Here is a 22,718-nt window from a genome sequence, read left to right as displayed (position 1 = left end):
TGATGATCACCAGAGAAACTAAACGTCAAAATGGGTCTATGACACACTTGTCTCAGAGTCCATATTACACTTGCCTTCATTTCTGAATTGTGAGGGGGAAGACATAGAAGACTTCCCAAACCTTTTACACTGGTCTGAGCTCTGGGGACATTCATTTTCATGGGGTCGTGGATACTGCAGTGTAGTATCTGAACTGTCTATTTCAACAAGGGTTCCCACCTAACCCATTCTCAGTTCAAAATAACTTCAAACCCTAGTTCTTCTCCTTGGACATCTCAAGAACCCATACTTTAAATTCGAAAGGCCAGGTGGCATAGGGACATTATTCCTAAAGTTCATGACCCAATGAATATACAAAAAAAAACCCACAATAAAGCAGGCTGCAAAGACAGGTCAACACAGAAAACACAGAATTTGGTTTTGACATTAAAATAGCGTGTCTCTTTGCCGCATCTTGATGGTAGCACCTGACTGGTTTGCTAAGGACTGCTTTGTTTGTTTTAATAAAGACCAAGCAGGGTAACCATTTGCTGTTAAAGTAAAGCCACTCAGAGCTCTCTCAAGGTGTAGGCATGATTTTACCTAATTGTGAGAAGCATATTGAAAATTTCTATGGGAAAGCTATTTTAAAAATCTAGATATGTTTGTCTATAGTTTTTTCCTCATGGTTGTATTCACTCCTCTATCTTCCTTTTCAACTTTTGATTTGTAATTTTATCCAAAGCTTAAGAGGAATCTCCTCTTTTAGTTGTTGGAATTTCTCTTTTGAATAGGTGTTCTTAATTTGAATTCCCTGACAAATAGGTGGCCAAATCCCAGATATTGTATCTTCTACCCAAACGCTTTAAAAAAACAAAATATGAGTAGAGAGAATCAATGCTTTTCCTTATGTAAACAAAAGAGCTTCCAGAAAAAAAACTGATGCGGAGTTACTTACTGTTCATTTCCATTTTCCTGTGTGCCTAGGAGACGAGGAAATTGTTATTAGAATTGCTAACAGCTTGACTACAAAAAACCCTGAGACTTCCACCACTTTCTATGCAAAGATGCTTCTAAAGCCAATTCTTAACTTTTTAGTCTCTCCCCCATCCCTGTCCCACTGATCATTTCCTTGGAGATGGTTACCACACATTCTTCAGTCACGGCTAATATATTCACGGTCTAGTCTCAAATAGGCCAACTCCACTAAACTCAGTTCTGGACTGATTTTAACCTTACAGTTTCATACCACAGTGTGGAATATTATCCATTATCACACATTCCACAGACACCAAAAACTGTCTCCATTTATTTCAATACCTCTGAAAACAAATTAGCCTCAAAGTCTTGAATTACCTTTTTAGAACTGAGAATTGACTTTTTGGCTTTTCTTTGTACGTTGATCTTTCTGGGGACCCAAATCTCCATGTCTGTTGTGAGCCACGAGGCAGATATTGCTTCTAATTGCATCCGAAGCCCACGGATTCAGCCTTTCAAAAGTACCCTGAAAAATGTCACTGAAGCTATTAACTGCAACCGCTTTGCCAGGTTGGTCCACGAGCATTTGGTTAGAGTGCAAACGCAGGGTGATTCATTTTGCATAAGACCATAGCCTTGTTGGAGCAGGAGGTGCTGGTCAAAACTTGCATTAATCTATGGCCTATTAGTCAAAATAGTTAATGGAATTGCTTAAAGTCCTTGCTTTGTTCCTGATTTTGCTGTGATTTATTCCATGGCTACTGGTTCTTATCTCTTGGATTTCCTTGCACATCTAAGATAGCTCTGGTCATCAGGATATGCCTTTGAATATCATTCTCCTGACTTTGACCATTATTGTATTATAAAGACCTTGATTTCCACTCAAATTTTGGCTACTTCTATTTCTGTCACTTTGGCTAAGATACTCCAACATATGCTGTTTACCAGCTAGATCTAACCTCATCTTTCCTACCCTCAGTTAAATGTTTTAACAATATTTAAAAATTCCCACTATAACTGTTACATATGATATCACCTGAAATACTCATAGCCTTGTTGCAGGATGAACAGATATTTTCTTGTATGCTTGTTTTAATATTTTTCCTTAGAAGATTGTAATATGGATTCACTAGCAGATAGAGGCACACCAGCAGATTACTTTATGCATACATGCCATTCTTGATAGGGTTAAGGTTCACACTACTGTCAGCATTATCCAGTTAAGCTTAGTTTCATATAAAAACCTCTGTTTCATGTTGGCTTCCAGAGAGTAGAGTGGGTTTACAAATTTTCTGAACTTAATGAAATCTCACCCACATACTTGAAGAGTGATTAACTGCAGGTGTTTTATGGTGCTAATTTAATGATAACAGTGCTGTAAATTCTGTGTAGGAAACAAAGCTGACAACAATCAAATGGATTTGGCTAATTGTCCAACTGCACAACTTGGTTTAAACTATTGCCTGCCTTCAGAATAATTCCATAGTGGTAGGAATCTTATACGTTGTTTTCCTAAATGGTATGGTTCATCATCACCAACTTTTCAATAATTTATTTACAAATCTCCCTATGCAAAGCAGTTTTTCAGTACATGGTATTTTGACAGATGTATTTAGTCCACAAATTTTTTCCCCATTCTATATACTCAGCACTCTCTGTTTTCCACTTGATTGGTTGCTTTCCTGATTGGTGGTTTAGGAACTTAGAGAAATCAAACTGATTTATAAAAATGTTACTTCCCCTCTGGAAACTGAGTGAGGAAACATATTTCAGACATTATTAAGATGTTTATTCACTTAACTCCCAAAGGGAAAGAGATTGATTTGTTTTCTTCTTATTTTCCAGCAAGAGCTAAAATGAACACGGCCATTTTCATCTCATTACTTCCCTTTGCACTGTCATGCACAGACGCCAAACTGTCCACACCCTGCAGGGTCAGGGATTGGCCTCGGGAACAGCATTCATTAGTGTCCTGGGGCACACCGTCCACAGGGTAAACAGAAAAGAGCATGGCTCATATATGTTATAAAAATGATTGATTTTTACTTTCTTAAAACAGTATCTGAGTCTTAGGTAGAGTTCTATTAGTGAACTATTTAGAATTAAAGTGAGGAAAGGAAAGGTTTTATTCACTAAAAATTACAAGATTCAGTAAGGCTCTCTCTGCTCTGTGTTACCCGCAATGCAACGTGAGTCATATGTAGTTTGTGACTTGGAGGGGTTGCCTGATGCCGTGGACTGAAAGTTTGTGTCCCCCTAACATTCATATGTTATAACTTGATGCCCAATATGAGGGTATTAGGATGCTGGGCCTTTGGAAAGCAACTGGGTCATGAGGGAAGAGTCCTCAGGAAAGGCTTAGTGCCCTTGTAAAAATGACCCAGACAGTTCTTTTGTCCCTTCTCCCATGTGAAGACTCAGGCAGCTATAAAAACTGTGTGTTCATCAGACATCAAATCTGATGGTGCCTTGATTGAATTTAGCCTCCAGAACTGTGAGAAATAAATTTTTGTTGTTTAAGTAATCTAGTCTACAGCATTTTTGTTACAACAGCCTAAACAGAATAAGATGTTTGACTTGCAGAGGAAGTAGGCTTATACAGAAGTAACTACACTATAGTGTGATGAATAATATCATTAAATTCTATAGAGTCAAAGCACTCTGCTTAAAAGATGAGATGTTAAAAAAATATAGATTAAATCTGCTTTTAATGTAAATCCTAATGAATAAGATGGAGATTAGGTGTACTATAAAAGCTAAGAAGTGGGCTGGACATTCTAGGAGAAGGAATAACATGGATGAAACAGAATACATGGCACTCCATTATATTAATACGACCAGTAAGGTGTCTGAAATGAAAAGAACAGATTAAAGTTTAAGGTAATATAGGTGAGTTCCTGGGAACTGAAAGGGGATTTAGACAAGCATCAAGTGAAAAGAGTGCTCAATTCTTAAAACAGAAAAAAAGACAATAAAGATTGAAAGTAATTTGAATAAAATGGGGACTTTAGTTAATAATATATCAATTCTGATTAATTGTGGCAATTATATCTTTTGCATATTAAAAAGCAGGGACATTACTTTGCCAAAAAAGGTCCGTCTAGTCAAGGCTATGGTTTTTCCAGTGGTCATGTATGGATGAGAGAGGTGGACTGTGAAGAAAGCTGAGCACCGAAGAATTGATGTTTTTGAACTGTGGTGTTGGAGAAGACTCTTGAGAGTCCCTTGGACTGCAAGGAGATCCAACTAGTCCATCCTAAAGGAGATCAGTCCTGGGTGTTCATGGGAAGGACTGATGCTAAAGCTGAAACTCCAATACTTTGGCAGTCTCATGCGAAGAGTTTACTCACTGGAAAAGACTGATGCTGGGAGGGATTGGGGGCAGGAGGAGAAGGGGACAACAGAGAATGAGATGGCTGGATGGCATCACCGACTCGATGGACATGGGTTTGGGTGGACTCCGGGAGTTGGTGATGGACAGGGAGGCCTGGCGTGCTGTGATTCATGGGGTCGCAAAGAGTTGGACACGACTGAGAGACTGAACTCAACTGAACTGAATGTAAGATATTAATAATAAGGGTATACGGGAACTCTCTGTAACTATCTTCACAACTTTTTTGTAAACCCAAATCTATCCTTAAGTTTAAAAGTTTCTTTTAAAAAACACTTTAAAATAAAATGCAATTGGGGAACCATAAATATTCAAGAGGCAGGGAGGAGAAGACGAAACAGCAAAAAGAAGAAAACAAGCAGTGAGGATGTAAAAGAAGGCAGTGTCATTTTAAATGAAAGAAGCAAGACTTTTCATTGCTAATGGAGAGATTAAGGAGGATCACAAAGAATTGTGGAACTAGAATCCCTCTAAAAATGGCAATAGTGTTCAATCTGGAAGAACTGATTAAATTAGCAGAACAGAACAGTCCTGGAAGACACCTTCATAGGAAGGAAGCTATGCCTCCCAAGAAGGAAGTAAGACACAAACCATTCTTCTTGAAATTATGGGTCCCAGTATTTCTCTTTATCCTGCTACATGGTAATGTAACAAGTCTTCACTATAGCCAAGGCATGTCATTTTATGCCATCTTTAGTACCATACCCCCCAACCATCCACAAAACTAGGGCTTTTTCGTTAAAAAGAATGTGCCCATATTCGATAATATCCGCCATTAGTGAAAGTGTTAGTTGCTCAGTTGTGTCTGACTCTTTGTGACCCCGTGGACTGTAGGCTGCCAGGCTCTTCTGTCCGTGGAATTCTCCAGGCAAGAATAATGGAGTGGGTGGCCATTCCCTTCTCCAGTGTATCTTCCTGACCCAGGGACAGCACCCAGGCCTCCGGCATTGCAGGCAGATTTTTTACCATCTGAGCCACCAGGGAAGCCCCTACCTGCCATTAGTAGTTAATTCCTTACCTTCACCAGCACTCAGTTGATACCTGCCCTTTCCCTCTATTTCTGTGATCAACCAATATAGCATTTCGTTCCTGTGTAAATTTCCTCTCCCTCACTAAGAGTTTAAATTCAAGTTTAGGCTGAGCAAGCATATTCTCCTTTTAGGAAAACAAAATGAAACAAAACATGGTTACCTACCGGGGTCTGTCTTCCAGCACATTCGATACAAACCCACCAGAACGAAGACTAAAAGTGTTATTACAATCAAAGCAATAACCACAGGCAAAATAATACCTAAAAAGTATTGGAGACATTGTTAATTAGAGTGGGTATTGTATCTCACAACACATAGTTTATGCACTGAGAAAAAGCATGCATGCTTCCTTTCTTCTTTAAACATCATTCTATTAAAAACATTACATTTTAAGCAAAGAAGATATATCTGATTCACGGGTTATGCTTTAGTTGTTATTTCTGATGTACCCACTTGATGTCAGTCTTGTAGCCTTTCTGAAATAAAACTCCAAATCTAAGGAAGACTCTCTTGGTGACTGAAGGAATGAGGAAATGGGAGACTGACACACAGACCATGTCCCTTAGAACCAGACCCATATACATGCTTTTTATTCTTCCCTACTTTATAATGAAGCTACTAATGTATAGCTTGGATGAAGGGAGTCAAAAGCACAAACTTCTAGTTAGAAGATAAAAAGCACTAGGGATATAATGTACAACTTGCTAAATATATTAATCATTAACACTGTTGTATGTTATATATTCACTGCTGTATGTATGACTATTCATTAGAAGGACTGATGCTGAAATTGAAGTTCCAATATTTTGGCCATCTGATGCGAAGAGCTGACGTATTAGAAAAGACCCTGATGCTGGGAAAGAGTGAAGGCAGGAGGAGAAGGGGATGACAGAGGATGAGATGGTTGGATGGCATCACTGACTCGATGCACAGGAGTTTGAGCAAACTCTGAGAGATGGTGAGGGACAGGGAAGCCTGTCGTGCTGCAGTCCACGGGGTCACAGAGTCAGACACGACTAAGTGACTGAACAACAACAAATGTTATATATGAAAGTTAGGAGAGTAACAAAGTCTTGAGTTCTCACCACAATTTTTTCATATTTCTTTAATTTTATATCTATATGAGATGATAGATGTTCACTATTGTGATAAGTTTTATGATGTAAGTACAGTTTAAGCTTATACAGTGTTGTATGTCAATTGTATCTCGATAAAACTGAAAGAAAAAAAAGATATATCTCTTACTGGTTTTACTGAAAATACTCTGGTCATAAAGCTGACTTCCTAAGAAAATCACAAATATCTTTCTGTAATAATATCTTAAAATTAGAATATAACTGAATATAAATGGATATCATAGTGCAACAACGTGGTCTAAGAAATATGTGTGTATTTATGAATATCTACTTGTGGGTGTGGTGCTGCTGCAGTAGGAATTAGGGTGAGCTTTTCCTGTTCTTATTAAGAGAGGGGTTTTGCTGTGTGTTTTAGAATTTGCCTTCTTTTCTGGCAATGATTTCCCAGGTTAAAACAAGAGTGATGAAAGGAAAAAGCTGTCATAGGAATTTAAGTAGAGATACAGAAGTTACAGTTACTAATCAGTTAGGCGTTCTCATCTACTTGAGTATGTAATGCTTATATTTATCAGGGGTTGAGAATAGCTCTCCAGTTCATTTGTAGGGTGGGTTACACTTCACTGTTATGGTTAAATAATTGTTGTAAGTAGGTCTTGCTGGGTTCATAAAAGATCTTGCATGAGATCACTAGTGCTTCCTGAAATGAAGACGCCATGACACAGCAGGTCCATAAATGCAGTGCTGACTTCTTGAACGGGATGACTTTACCTAAACCTAAGATAATCTTTTTTCATCACAGTTGCATATATATATATTCATTTTATTCTTAATTTCCAGGGAAATTCATGAATATCCTCTCTATTCAGTGTTAGTATATGCAGTGTGTTATATGATATATATATATATATATTTTGCTAAAATGGAACATTTCTTAAAAGGCTGTTTTTAACATTAAGATAAAGTTCTGTAAGGGTGAATTTTCATTTTTATGGAGATCTCTGCCTGTACCGCAAGGAGATCCAACCAGTCCATTCTAAGGGAGATTGATCCTGGGTGTTCATTGGAGGGACTGATGCTAAAGCTGAAACTGCAATACTTTGGCCACCTCATGCGACGAGTTGACTCACTGGAAAAGATTCTGATGCTGGGAAAGGTTGGGGGCAGGAGGAGAAGGGGATGACCAAGAATGAGATGGCTGGATGGCATCACCGACTCTGTGGACATGAGTTTGAGTGAACTCCGGGAGTCGGTGATGGACAGGGAGGCCTGGCGTGCTGTGATTCATGGGGTCGCGGAGAGTCGGACACGACTGAGCGACTGAACTGAACTGCCTGTGCACTTTGGCTTATTTGAGGCTAGCCCCATCAATTCACCTTGACCTCTGGTGGTAACTGCTAGCTCAGTCAGTAAAGAATCTGCCTGCAGTGCAGGAGACCCAGGTTCGATCCCTGGGTTGGAAAGATCCACTGGAGAAGGAAAAGGCAACCCACTCCGGTATCCTTGCCTGGAAAATCTCATGGATAGAGGAGCCTGGTGGGCTGCAATCCATGGGGTCTCAAAGAGTTGGGAACGACTGAGCGACTAACACTTACTTACTTAAGGTAAGGGAAAAAATGCTCAAAGTGTATTTATTAAAACAAAATTCAATAGAATAAAACTTTCGAAGCAGTTATATGGGATTATAATGGGATTGCAGGTTAAGTAGAGTTGAGAAAAGGCTGTTTATAGTTGAATCCTTCCCCTTACTGGTGACATTCAAACATTCTGCAGATCTACTTACTGCATTGAATGAAGATATATGTGTTACTCACTGGAATAAGAGGGGCTGGTTGTAGAAGTGCTTGCATTTTTTGCATTCTCAAGGCCTATTATTTTAAGAAAAGAAAAAAAAAGTCACCTTAGGTTAATGTGTGCCGGTCCTCATAAGCCTTCCCTCACCTCCCCACTCTCTATTTAGGTAGCCTCTGTGATGGATAGGTATGAAGCTTCGAGTGAAGACATTTTATCTTATTCTGAAAGAGTCCTATTTAATGACTCAAGATTGGTAGGGAGTTAACATATACAGTCTGAAGGGTTTGGACACAAGCACATACCCATGAACCCATCTCCACAATCAACGTAACAGACATAGCCATCACCTCCAAATGTCTCCTCATGTCCCCTTCCTTTCTGAGAATGTGCAGTCTGTTTTACTATATCAGTTATATCTCAGTAGTCTGTTTTTTTTAAATTGGTGACATTTTCTTGGTGAGGAGTAGTCAAGCAAAGCAAGCTTCCACTCATGCACACAAAATTCATACCTTGAGACGGGGAGATGTTTTCTGGAGTTGTAACTGATATTGAGGATAATGTAGTGGTTCTGAAAGATGATGCTTCTGGTGGTGAAGTGTTAACTGTAGAAAAACAATAAATCTAGAGTCAGAGTCAGATTATAGTATTTACTTTTCTTTCTGGATTTCTTTGCAGATTCAAAATGTTTGCATTTCGGATGATCTGTAAAAACCGTTTATCACTTGATAATGGGATACATACAACTGTCCATTAAATCATGTGTTCCTCATGTATAGATGATTAAATTTGGAATGACAAAGCTTGGGTGTTAGTATTATATCATTAAGAACTGGCAAAAATAAAACTTGAACAAGTTTTTCATTTTAGGCTATAGCCCATATCACCTACTGTAAGAGGTGTAAGTCTCTTAGTCGTGTCCAACTCTTTGTGACCGTATGGACTAGAGCCCACCAGATTCCCTTGTCCATGGAATTCTCTAAGCAAGATACAAGATACTGCAGTGGGTTGCCCATTTCCTCCTCCAGGGGTTCTTCCTGACAGGGGAATCAAATCCCAGTCTCCTGCATTGTAGGCAGACTATTTACTGTCTGAGCCACCAGGGAATGGGATGCAAATCAATGCAAAAGCATTCATCACATTTTAGATATTACAACTTTGAGTGATACTGATTTTTTATTATTATAAACACTTAATTGGACAGAAATGCAGTTTATAGTGTTCTTTAGTGGTTAAAGAGAAAGACTGTAATGGAGGCTTTGACTGGAAGAACTGGGGAAAAAAATGATGGAAGATCCCTTCATTTTTATCTTGAAAGCTCAGCAGTGATTTATACTTGTTTGGTTTCTCCAAAGCAACTGCTGCTTGGATGCATGTCCTCTGCTCTTTTTTCCCATGGAAAATGTTATTTTTAAATTGATTGTTATTATTTGTTGGCTTAGGTGAATATCTGCCATCTTTTATCAGGACTCAAACAAAAAAATAATGAATAAGAATGTATTATTCAAAATTCATAAGTCTCAATAAATTTCAAGGAAATATAGATAATTAAATGTTTTCTAAGTGTACAGCATTTATTCTCATGAATCTATAATAAAATGTAATTTGTATCTGGAAAAGATTTTGAAAAATCATTCTATTTTTCTTCAAGTATGAAGTAGTATCTTTTAATCACACCTGTTTGCCTTGTCTCTGCAGTGCGTTGCAAGTTCCTGGAGTATGAGAGCCATCATTCCCACCATTCACATGAAGTTCTGACTACAGTGGGTGTGCAATAAAGTCTAACTGACTGCTTAGATGATCTAAGAGGCATCTCTTATAATTATGGCCCCTTAGGAGTATGAAGGTCATGGATAAGTACGTAAAAGAAATAGATGTTGCCTGTGACTGCCTGGGATCTTTCTCTCTTTGACACCCACAGCCCAGCACGCACTGCATGCTTATGCATTTCTGACATCCGTGGGGGAAGAAAAATGTTAAGAGTCTGTACAGTTCTTTCTATGCAAGAGATCTGTGGGAGGAAGCTAGATATATGCCCATAGGAACAAAGAAAAATGTCAAGCTAGTGCACTGAGCAGGCAGAAAAAGGAATTTTAAAGATAAGAGTAGGAACTAGCTGAAAGCTTGGTACTTAGCTGCTTTTACCAGTGTCAAGTGTTCTAGTAAAGATGAATGCTCTTTTGGTTGTGTTGGTAGAGAATGAGATGGCTGATTAAATAACCAAACGCATTTATCCTCCTGGGATTTCCCAAGGATTAATTTTCAACACTCCACATTCTACCTTATTACCTTCTCATAGGCAGGCTAAGTAGTGGCTACAGTTCTGAGTATAATCTATATGAATCAGATGAAACTCCAAGCCTTTCTACTTAAAATGTGTTGACTATCCAGTGCTGTTATTGCTAATGATCCACAGGTGGGCAATAGGATTAACCCCTTTTTAAAAAATATTTATTTTTTAAATATTTTTATTTAAAAATGTCCCATATGGCACATGGCACAGTAGTTGCCCCACTTTATGGCATGTGGGATTTTAGTTGGCAAACGAGGGATTAAACCCAAAGTGGATTCGGAACCACTGGACCATCAAAGAAGTCCCTAGAATTAATTACTTTTAAAAGAGGATATGTTGGCTCCTTGAATAAATATTTAATTTTTTTTCTTATAACCACTAACTTTACTTAAAAAATCAGCGCGTGCATGCACACTCACACACACACACTTCACCTCTATTACATTGAATGCTCTTGTGTTTTCTAAACTCTTTTATTTCATTTTTAAAAATATTAGTCATGACCCACTAACGGGAATTAACTTACAGTTTGAGAAACCCTGTCCATTAGCATGAACACACTGATAAAATGACAGGTCTTGGCTGAATTAATAAATCATCAGTTTAATGTGATTCTTTCTGCAAATAAGATGGAGGGAGACATGATATGTGCAGAGCTGATGACTTCTGTGGATCTCACTGAGACTCTTATTATCCCACATTACTTCTAAAGCATTATCAGCAGCGGAGATACAAGAGAGGTGCAGTGGATAGCTGAACACGATTCTAAAGACTGAGCCCCTGGGCTCAAATGTGACTTGAGCACTTACTTGCTGTGGAATCTTAGGCAAGGCACTTCAACTCTGTGTCTGAGTTTCCACATCTAAAAAGTTGTTTAGGGCAGTAGTAAGTGAAAAAATATAAGTTTAAAAATACATGTACTCTAACCTTGCATTTGATAAAATATCAATATTAGTAATAAATGTTACCAAAGAATATAAAAATATGCAAGAAGATACATCAAATTGTTAAAAATTATTCTGAGAATAAGTGATAACATTTATGGAGGATTTTAACTGTCTACAATATTATATACTTCTCTAAACCTAGATTATTTTAAAAATATTTACTATGAGCATGTGCTATTTCTGTGGTCAGAAAAATTAATAATAAAACTGGATTTCAAAATAAAAACATGGTGATTATAATTTTTCTTCATCATAGTGTTGTGAAAATTAAATGAGTAAAAATAAATTAAAATTCTTTAGAAGTGTTTATACTAATATGTTTATTATATATAATTAATATAGAAGTGTAATATACATGATAATTTATATTATATTATATTAATATATTACTTTATGAAAGTGAAAGTGTTAATCATTCAGTGGTGTCCGACTCTCTGCAACCCCATGGATTATAGCCAATCAGTCTCCTTTGTCCATGGAATTATCCAGGCAAGAATACTGGAGTACGTTACCATTCTCTTCTCCAGGGGTATCCTCCTGACCCAGAGATCAAACGCAGAGTTCTCCATTAACAGGCAGATTCTTTACCATCTGAGTCACCAGGGAAGCCAATATTATTTTATAATAGTATAATAATATAATATTTATAGTATAAGTACAATTGTTATATTGTGATTAGGCATCTAGAGAGTTGTGTCTTTCAACCAGTCAATTTACCTAATTTTCTCAGATTTTCTAAGTATAAAGGTATATGACTGCAGACACTTAAATGTGTCCAGAAGCTTCTTAGCTCTGGTCAGAAACTGGAGACACCTGAGTGTATGGTGCTCTTAGATGATATAAATTTGCTCTTAGACCTTTACTTTTGTTGGCTGTATTCAATATCAAATTATTGACATGTTATAATTTAAATTTAGTTTGCAAACTTCAAGCTAGAACTTGGAGCAGGCTGTTTGAGGCAGAGACCCTTGGAACAAACTCTGTTGTAATAAAGAGACTGCAGAGTCAAGTCTGTTGTAATAATGCAAATTTACCCTATTGGCATCTGACAATGGTACACATTTGGCTCTTGCCAGGTGGCGGTAGTGGTAAAGAACCCATCTTACAATGCAGGAGACAAAAGAGATGTAGGTTCACTCCCTGGGTTGGGAATATCCCCTGGAGGAGAGCATGGCAATTCACTCCAGTATTCTTGTCTGGAGAATCCCATGGCCAGAGGAGCCTGGGGGGCTATGGTCCATATGGTTGCAAAGGGTTGGACACAACTGAAGCGACTTAATAGATAAATTATCGAAATATTTTAAGACAGAAGACCTTATTGCTGTCCCAGGGCACTCTGGTGATGACGAGAATGCGTGTCATGAAAGGCGAACTACTGATAGTGTAAATTTTGACTGAGGTTCTCCACTTGCTGTCTGAATTCCATCCTTGTGTTTTTACTGGTTTCATACTTCCTGCAGGCAGCTCCCAGCCAATTATTGAGCCTGGCAAGGATATGAAAGCTGTCCTCCCCCTGGGAACTGCAGACTTCTCTGAGGAGGGACTTGAGCTGGAGGAGTCCTTTATGGCTTTCTCAAACTTTTAATTTTAGTTAAGTTATGCTATGACTCGAAGGACATGAGTTTGAGTGATCTCCGGGAGTTGGTGATGGACAGGGAGGCCTGGCGTGCTGTGATTCATGGGGTCGCAAAGAGTCGGACATGACTGAGTGACTGAACTGAACTGAATGATATATAGCAAAAGATGAATAAAATAGAAATAAGAAATCAAAGCAATGGCAAATGGAAGAAACAAATAAGCTCCTTCTGAGAGTTAATACCAAGCATCAATACGGTTGCTGATGTTGGCCGTTAAGAATTGATTCTGAGCACCCTGACATTCAGGGAAGGAGAGCATGGTTTACTCTAGGCTTTTGTTATCAGAGTGGAATATGATCTATTAAATAAGTAAGCGGCACATCAGCAGTTCAGTCAATAAATGCTATGAGTACAGCTGGTCCCACCTTGTGTTTTGAGAGGCAATATGCTTGTATGATCCCTGAGGTCACTTTTATTTGTTTATGCTTTTCCTGTAATTTCATTTATTTATTTATGTTGACATATGTTTAATTTACAATGTTGTGTTCGTCTCAAGTGTACAGCACAGTGATTCAGTGACACACACACACACACACAAATATATATATATATATATATATTCTTTTTCAGGTTCTTTCCTATTACAGGTCATTACAAGATATTGTGTATAGTTCCCTGTGCCACACAGTAGGTCCTTGTGGTTTACTTATTTTATATATAGTCGTGTGTACATGTTAATCCCAAATTTCTAATTTACCTCTCCCCACACCCTTCATTAGTCCCTTTGGTAACCATGAGTTTGTTTCCTGTATCTGTGACTCTACTTCTGTTCTGTAGATAAGCTCATTGTATCATTTTTTGGTTTTTTTAGATTCTACATATACATCATACCATATGATATTTGTCTCTTTCTACCTGACTTACTTCACAGATTATGATAATCCTTAGGTCCATCCATGTTGCGGCAACTGACATTATTTCATTTGTTTTTGTGGTTGAGTGATATTCCATTGTATATACAACACATCTTCTGGAGCAAGCACTTCTTATACTGAAGAGCCTGACTTACTTTAAAAGAACAAATATGTGAGCAAACCTAAGCTTTTTTAGAGATGGGAAATGTCTCTGCAACTGTTCATATATCATTAATTAGCATTTTAATAAGTTAGGATTTTGATGCCAAGAATAGTAGGTAAAATTGGTGTATGATTTTGTTTTATGTCACTTATGTCAAGTTCTGATATCAGAGTTAAACTATCTTTCACAAAATACAGATTTCCTCTATTCTTCTATTCTTGATTCTCTGAAATTATGTTACTTTCGTAGTCAGCTGTTCCTTTTCCTGCACAGCCTGTATGTGCTTTTCAGAGGCAACTCTTCCCCTGCCCCCCTGAGGTGACTTTTAGCTTTAAGATTTTAGAGTCTTTTTTAATCAGGGTTCCTTTCAAGCCAGATTTTGTCCATGCTAGTCTGCATTTTCACCCTTAATGGAACACTCCCATGTACCCAATGGGCAAAATATTTAAAGGAAACTTTCCTGCCTTCACATGATAAAAATTAATTTTTTCTCTCATTAGACCTTAACATTCTGACCTACTTGTATTCTTTAAGCTATGCAAAAACAATTTATCTCAAATTTCTTTTACTTTGCTTTGGGTCATCAGCATAACTAACCAGAGGTAATAGCACCCTCTAACCCAGTAGTAACTGTGACTAGAGATTTGTTTACTTTAAGTAACTGTAGAAATATATGCAGAAGGAGGGCATATTTTTCTTTTGCGATTTAATATAGTTATTATATTCCAGAAAATTATATACATATACAAAGAATAAATGGGCCACTCTGCTAATTACTTCCATGCACACTAACTTACCTTATTCTTAAACAATTTTATTCTATACTGTAAACATGAGAGATATTGTAGCTCCCAGAAATGAGATAACACATCTGACAAAAAGTGGAAGAGCTAAAACATAAGGCAAATGACTCAAAACCTTTCCATTTCCTTTCCATTAAGCCATGCAACCAACATTTTAAGTGAGTTGAGTTCATCTTTTACTTGCTAATGGCATAATTAGCAATGAGATAAATGAAATTTTTTGCAGCATTCTGAAAGTTTTAGAATGTTCTCATCTCTCTACCCAAATATATACATTGTTTTACCTTAAATTCACAATTTGGATAAAATGACCCCAAAACATAGAGAAGCTTTTTAATATGTAACTAGGAAGTCAAGAAACACCTGGAGTAATGGGCAAATTTGACCTTGGAGTACAGAATGAAGCAGGGCAAAGGCTAATAATAGAGTTTTGCCAAAAGAACGCACTGGTCATAGCAAACACCCTCTTCCAACAACACAAAAGAAGACTCTACACATGGACATCATCAACATCAAAATCAGACTGATTCTAATTTTGGCAGCCAAAGATGGAGAGGTTCTATACAGTCAGCAAAAACAAGACCAGGAGCGGACTGTGGCTCAGATCATGAACTCCTTATTGCCAAATTCAGACTTAAATTGAAGAAAGTAGGGAAAACCACTAGACCATTCAGGTATGACCTAAATCAAATCCCTTATGATTATACAGTGGAAGTGAGAAATAGATTTAAGGGACTAGATTTGATAGACAGAGTGCCTAAAGAACTATGGATGGAAGTTTGTGACACTGTACAGGAGACAGGGATCAAGACCATTCCCAAGAAAAAGAAGTGCAAAAAAGCAAAATGGCTGTCTGAGGAGGCCTTACAAATAGCTATGAAAAGAAGAGAAGTGAAAAGCAAAGGAGAAAAGGAAAGATATACCCATTTGAATGCAGAGTTCCAAAGAAGAGCAAGGAGAGATAAGAAAGCCTTCCTCAGTGATCAGTGCAAAGAAATAGAGGAAAACAAAAGAATGGGAAAGACTAGAGATCTCTTCAAGAAAATTAGAGACACCCAAGGGAACATTTCATGCAAAGATGGGCTCAATAAAGGGCAGAAATGGTATGGACTTAACAGAAGCAGAAGATATTAAGAAGAGGTGGCAAGAATACACAGAAGAACTGTACAAAAAAGATCTTCATGACCCGGATAATCACAATGATGTGATCGCTCACCTAGAGCCAGACATCCTGGAATGTGAAGTCAAGTGGGCCTGAGGAAGGTGCTTACAACCAAAGCTAGTGGAGGTGATGTAATTATAGTGGCGCTATTTCAAATCCTAAAAGATGATGCTGTAAAAGCACTGCATTCAATATGCCAGCAAATTTGGAAAATACAACTATGGCCCCAGGACTGGAAAAGGTCAGTTCTCATTCCAATCCCAAAGAAAGGCATTGCCAAAGAATGCTCAAACTACTGCAAAATTGCACTCATCTCACATGCTAGCAAAGTAATGCTCAACATTTTCAAGCCAGGCTTCAACAGTACGTGAACCATGAAATTCCAGATGTTCAATCTGGTTTTAGAAAAGGCAGAGGAACCAGAGATCAAATTGACAACATCCGCTGGATCACTGAAAAAACAAGAGAGTTCCAGAAAAATATTTACTTCTGCTTTATTGACTATGCCAAAGCCTTTGACTGTGTGGATCACAACAAATTGTGGAAAATCCTCCAAGATATAGGAATACCAGACCACCTGGCCTGCCTCTTGGAAACATGTATGCAAGTCAGGAAACAACAGTTAGAACTGGACATGGAACAACAGACTGGTTCCAAATAGGAAAATGAGTACGTCAAGGCTGTATATTGTCACCCTGCTTATGTAACTGATATGCAGAGTACATCACGCAAAATGAAGTACAAGCTGGAATCAAGATTGCCAGGATAAATATCAATAACCTCAGATATGTGGATAACACCACCGTTATGGCAGAAAGTGAAGAACTAAAGATCCTCTAGATGAAAGTGAAAGAGGAGAGTGAAAAAGTTGGCTTAAAGCTCAACATTCAGAAAACTAAGATCATGGCATCTGGTCCCATCACTTCATGGCAAATAAATGGGGAAACAATGGAAACAGTGACAGATTTTATTTTGGGGAGCTCCAAAATCACTGCAGATGGTGACTGCAGCCATGAAATTAAAAGATGCTTACTCCTTGGAAGAAAAGCTATGACCAACGTAGATAGCATATTAAAAAGCAGAGACATTACTTTGCCAACAAAAGTCCATCTAGTCAATGCTATGGTTTTTCCAGTAGTGAAGTATGGATGTGAGAGTTAGACTATAAAGCTGAGCACTGAAGAATTGATGCTTTTGAACTGTGGTGTTGGAGAAGACTCTTGAGAGTCCCTTAGACTGCAAGGAGATCCAACCAGTCTGTCCTAAAGGAAATCAGTCCTGAATATTCACTGGAAGGAAGGACTGATGTTGAAGCTGAAACTCCAATAATTTGGCCACCTAATGTGAAGAACTGACTCATTTTAAAAGACTCTGATGATGGGAAAAATTGAGGGCAGGAGGAGAAGGGGACGACAGAGGATGAGATGGTTGGATGGCATCACCGACTCAGTGGATATGAGTTTGAGCAAGCTCTGTGAGTTGGTGATGGACAGGGAAGCCTGGCATGCTGCAGTCATTGGGGTAGCAAAAAGTCGGACAGGACTGAGCGACTGAACTGAACTCAACTGAACTGATGGGGCACTATGTGCCATGCATTGTTCTAAAGGCTTTATACTCACTACTGTAGTAATAATATTATCATTTCATATAATGGAAGCTAAAGCCCAGAGAGCTTAAATAATTTGCCCAAAGTCACACAGAGCCAGGGTTTGAATGCAGACTCTAGACATTGGTCTGTCAACCACAACTCTATGCTGCCTAAGCTGCTGCCGCTCAGTAACAATGAGTTATAAGTGCATCTTTATTTTTATTACATGAAATATCACCTATTTCAACTTATTCTCCAATCAAGAGGTTTCTTTATACCAAGAGAAACTAAATCTCTCTTTCTTCAGTGACCAGACCAGACTCTGCAGAAACATACAAGGAGACAGAATTCTCCCTAATGTATTAAAAGAGAGCACATTGTAGAGTTTACTGGAGGAGCTCATATCCTTAGCAATGTCGTTGAAATGTGTTGGTTCTTAAAGTGAGTGCTGGCTAGCCAACCAGTTGAGATTGAGGTTTTTGTTTACTTGTTTTTTTCAGTTGTGCTGGGTTTTCTTTGCTGCTCTCAGACTTTCTCTAGTTGTGGTGAGAGGAGGATAATCTTTGTCGTGATGCAGAGGCTTCTGATAGAGGTGGCTTCTCTTGTTGCAGAGCACAGGCTCTAGGTGCAGGCTTCCGGAGTCATGGCTCATGGGCTCCAGAGCTCAGGCTCAGTGGTTGTGGCACATGGGATTTAGTTCCTTCATAGTATGTGGAATCTTCCAGGACCAGGGATCAAACCTGTGCCCCTCCTTTGGCAGGTGGGTTCTTATCCCCTGCGCCACCAGGGAAGTCCAAGATTGTGAGGTTTTTATGACCTTTCAGTGTAGACTAGAGAGTCTCAAGAACAGGGTTGAGCACTTCTCAGAGACTTATCAGATCCCTGAACCAGAGGCAAAACCTCTTAGCTATACCTAGGTTCATCTACCTATATGTTCATATAATTTCCCAAGTGGAAGCTTATACCATGCCCTAAGCTAATTTCTATTTCTCATTCCATAACTGAGTTATTTCATTCTCAACTAATTTTTAAACATCATAAAATTTCCAAGTTACTGAAACAACTCAGGATATCATTTGCTATGACTATATTTCAAGTTTGAGTACATTCTAACTGAACAATAATATCAAGATTCTGTCATTCAAAGTTAGAATATTCAGATAAGTAATCCTTTGTATAGAATAGTTCATTTTTCACATTATATGAATTTCTAGAGGCCAGTAACCAATTCCAGGCATTGCATAAGATGTCAAGCACGATGAGAACCACAACAGAGAATCCTCCTTTCCAAAGGCCAGTGGTCAGTTTTGATGGCAGTTGTCTGTACTAGCTTCTGATTTTCCATAAAACAATTAATGTCTAAAAAACAACTGAGGTCCTGAAACACAGTTGAAAAACTAAAGTTGTGTATAACAAGATTTTTCACAAGCTGTGCTGGTCACAGTGAGAATGCTGTGATGATGAATTTTTTGTGTTGACTTGGCCATGGGGTTCTCAGGTATTTGATATGGTTGTTTAGTCACAAAGTTGTGCCTGACTCTTTGTGACCCCATGGACTGTAGCCCTACAGGCTCCTCTGTCCATGGAATTTCCCAGGCAAGAATACTGGAGTGGGTTATCATTTCCTTCTCCAGGGGATTTTTCCCAACCCAGGGATTGAACTTGCCTCTCAGGTATTGGTCAAGTGTTATTCGGGGTGTGCCTGTGAATGTGTTTTTGGATGAGATTAATATTCAAATCAGTAGATGAGTGAAATATATTACCTCCATTAGGGTGGCTATCATCCAATCAGTTGTAGGCCTGTAAGGGGTCGCAAAGAGATGGACATGACTGAGCATGCACACGCACACAATCAGAAAGGCTTCCTGGAGTAAGAAGGAATTCTTTCTGCCTGCTTGCCTTGAGCTGGGGTATCAGTGTTTCTGTGCCTTTGAACTGAGCTATTGGCTCCAGCTTTCAGCTTGGAACTTACACCATCTGCTCTTCTCAGCACTTTGGACTGGGACTAGAACTGCACCATGCACTCTCCCTGCTTTCTGGACCTCCAGTTTGCCAACTGAGGTCTCGGAACTTCTCAGACTCTGTAATGCGTGAGCCAATTTTTTATAATACATCTCTTTAGAGATTTCCATATGTTTATATAAATACATATTTATATATGTATATTCTCTTTGTTCTGCTTCTCTGGAAAACCCAGACAAATATAGTTATATTTTCAGGAAATTATGGGCAAATGGTTTATTCCTTTCACAATATATTGAGGCATATTGGTCCATTTTTCTTTGAGCTCAGGTCTTTTAACAAAGAAATCAAGAGGTTGATTTTCAAGGACAAATTATTAGCTCTGCCTGTCTGTGGGAAAATGATAAGGTTAAACAAAAGTGAATTCTATCATTGCTTTAAATTGTTGTAATGGCCACATAATATCTGCATATATCTCCAGGGAATAAACAGTCTTTCATCACTTTTTAGTGGGTCTTTCCATATCCTCATTAGCTCTGAACTCAGAGCTAAAAATCAAGCAGGCACAAAAATCTGGCAGCTAGAAGACCACTTTTTTCATGAACCCTTTTCTCGTGTTTCTTAAACTGCTTTTATCCCTGTGTATGTATACTACAACCACAGATAAAAGGAAAAAAATTCTTCCCTCCTCTGATCCTAACATAAGGTTATCTGAGGCTTATCAATGACACATCACTTTATACCTACATGACTGCTGGAGTTATTATAGTTATTTATTATATTGACTAGTCTTTAGTAACCCTTCATGGCAGGCTCCATGTGTCACTCAAAATCTTAGCTGTTCTGTGATGGAACAGAACAAAGATTGAATACCTTGGTTAGTAGTGATTGGTTGAATATATCCTTCCGTATATTTAGCAGGGGATTTTACTAAACTTGGAATCTTACCAGGTATGTTACAGTGAGCAGTTGAAGTTTGACTATCCCACATGTTTTATATATTGGGCGTGAATTCTTCCTCATGCTTAGCATTACTAAACACATCTGTCTATTCATACAACTTTTGCTCTATTGAATGGAATGTATGGACATGTCTTCTGACCTTGATCAATCATGTCCATCTAACTGTGACTATGTTTCTTGTATGCTTATTATATAAAATTGAATGTTGTATCTACATATAGAAAAGAAAAAGAAAGTATTAGTTGCTCAGTTATGTCTGACTCTTTGCCACCTCACTGACTATAGCCTGCCAGGCTCCTCTGTCTATGGAATTCTCCATGAAAGAATACTGGAATGGATATCCATTCCCTTCTCCAGGGAATCTTCCAACTCAGGCACTGAACCTGGGTCTCCTGCATTGCAGGCAGATTCTTCACTATGTGAGCCAACAGAGAAGTCCATATCTACATATAATTGCTTATAATTCACATTTTATATACAGTTGTCTTATTCTAAATTCCAAAAAAAATATCCTACATAAAACAATTACCAATTTCTAGACCCTTAATAATAATTTTTGAAGAGAGTGGTAAAAACACAATTTTTCATGGAAATTAAAGCCAGATGCATTATATGAAAGAAAATATCAAATGTGAGAGCAATGAATGTTCTAGTCAAAGACTAAACACCTATTCAGTTCAGTTCAGTTCAGTCGCTCAGTCGTGTCCGACTCTCTGCAGCCCCATGAATCACAGCACGCCAGGCCTCCCTGTCCATCACCAACTCGCGGAGTTCACTCAAACTCAGCTCATGTTTATTAGAAGGAAGCATTGCTAAAAATTCTTTGGGCTAGACATTTACCTCAACATTACCTAAAAGAACAATACTAATTATTTTAAGGAAGATGGGGGTATTTGTTACATTTTTTTTGAATGAACCTGGATTTAGGCTTTAGCCCTACCATATGTCTGAAGTTTAAGACTGACCTTTCTTGAAGTTGATAGAAACATTTTATTTCTTTCTAATTCACTGTTCAAAGCAATGGTTTGTCTATTATCTGTTTTAGGAGAATTAGTTTCTCTAACTCAAAATTAAAATCTAAATGTGCTTTTCATTACATGTAAAAATCAATTGTAGTTAAAGCTGGCATTTTCTAAATGTTATCTTTTAAACAAAATGAAAGATGCTTTGGTCTCTCCTTAAAAAGAGCTGATAATTTGGCAGCCACCCGATTCTCCTCCATCTGTAACTCCTCCTTGATAACCAATCCATGAAACAGGGGACAGGATTTCTCCAGAACAGTGCAAAGCATCAGCCAACGCAAAGCTGCCCTCTTTGCCTGGATGCACTATTTTTATGTTTTGTTTCTCCCAAGGCTTTTTCCAGTGCATTTCTAGACTGTGTAGATGGAAATAGAGGATACAAAATACAGTGATGAGGTGAAATAGAGAAAGTCAACAATATAAAAATAACTTCCTTTATTATTTGATATATTATGTAGAAGATAAATAATTAAAAGCTGAAAGCATATAATTCCCATTTCTAATTCTTGATGGTAGACCATGATGACTATTTAGGACATTTGCTGTGAAAATGTTATTAGAGTCACTCATAATTTTCATGGCTTTATTTTTCCATTTTTTAAAAAAAGTTACATGATCTCTGTATTTCCCAGCCACCTGTTCTTGCTCAGCCCTGCAGTAAATCTTTCTCTGCCCGCCCCCCCACCAAAAAGGTTTCATGATCTCCTAGGCTTATTTCACATATTTCTCATTTTGTATATAGCAAAGGTGATTAATATTGATAACCTAAGAGATTTGTCACTTATACATGTACCAGATAGGAGTTAGGAAAATAAAAATCTCCAAATAATTACAATTTCAAATCAGTATGAAGATTCAACATGACTATTTTCCTCTGCCAATAATCTTCTCCAATTTCTGTTGCTACATCATCCAAAATTTTTTTGCTTAAAACTAAGGATGGCAAAGCATGAGTGCTTCTCGAAGTGATAGCATTTTAGACTGTTAACTGTGGTTTATAACATCATCACTTTGGATGCCAGGACCAGGCCATGTTAGAAAGTAGAGACGACAGCAAAAGCACACCCTATACTTCTGGGAG

General features: G+C 38.0%; 1 protein-coding gene across 5 annotated transcripts in view; it reads right to left on the bottom strand.

Moving 5' to 3' along the window:
• Positions 1–22,718, bottom strand: part of EMCN (endomucin) — a 139,198-nt gene that overhangs the window by 22,528 nt on the left and 93,952 nt on the right. For 4 of the 5 annotated variants that reach the window (XM_055434218.2, XM_055434216.2, XM_055434217.2 and 1 more), the window contains 4 exons: positions 8,756–8,848; positions 8,267–8,320; positions 5,544–5,639; positions 938–962 (listed from right to left, as the gene is read on the bottom strand). In XM_055434218.2, the coding sequence (XP_055290193.2) occupies positions 938–962; positions 5,544–5,639; positions 8,267–8,320; positions 8,756–8,848 (268 nt within the window). The remainder of the gene's footprint in view (positions 1–937; positions 963–5,543; positions 5,640–8,266; positions 8,321–8,755; positions 8,849–22,718) is intronic. The other variant, XM_055434219.2, reaches the window with a different exon arrangement.

Source organism: Moschus berezovskii, chromosome 5, assembly GCF_049115385.1.
Source record: "Moschus berezovskii isolate FMDL1 chromosome 5, NW_MosBer_1.0, whole genome shotgun sequence".
Classification (NCBI taxonomy): domain Eukaryota; kingdom Metazoa; phylum Chordata; class Mammalia; order Artiodactyla; family Moschidae; genus Moschus; species Moschus berezovskii.
This window is presented reverse-complemented; position numbering and strand designations above follow the sequence as displayed.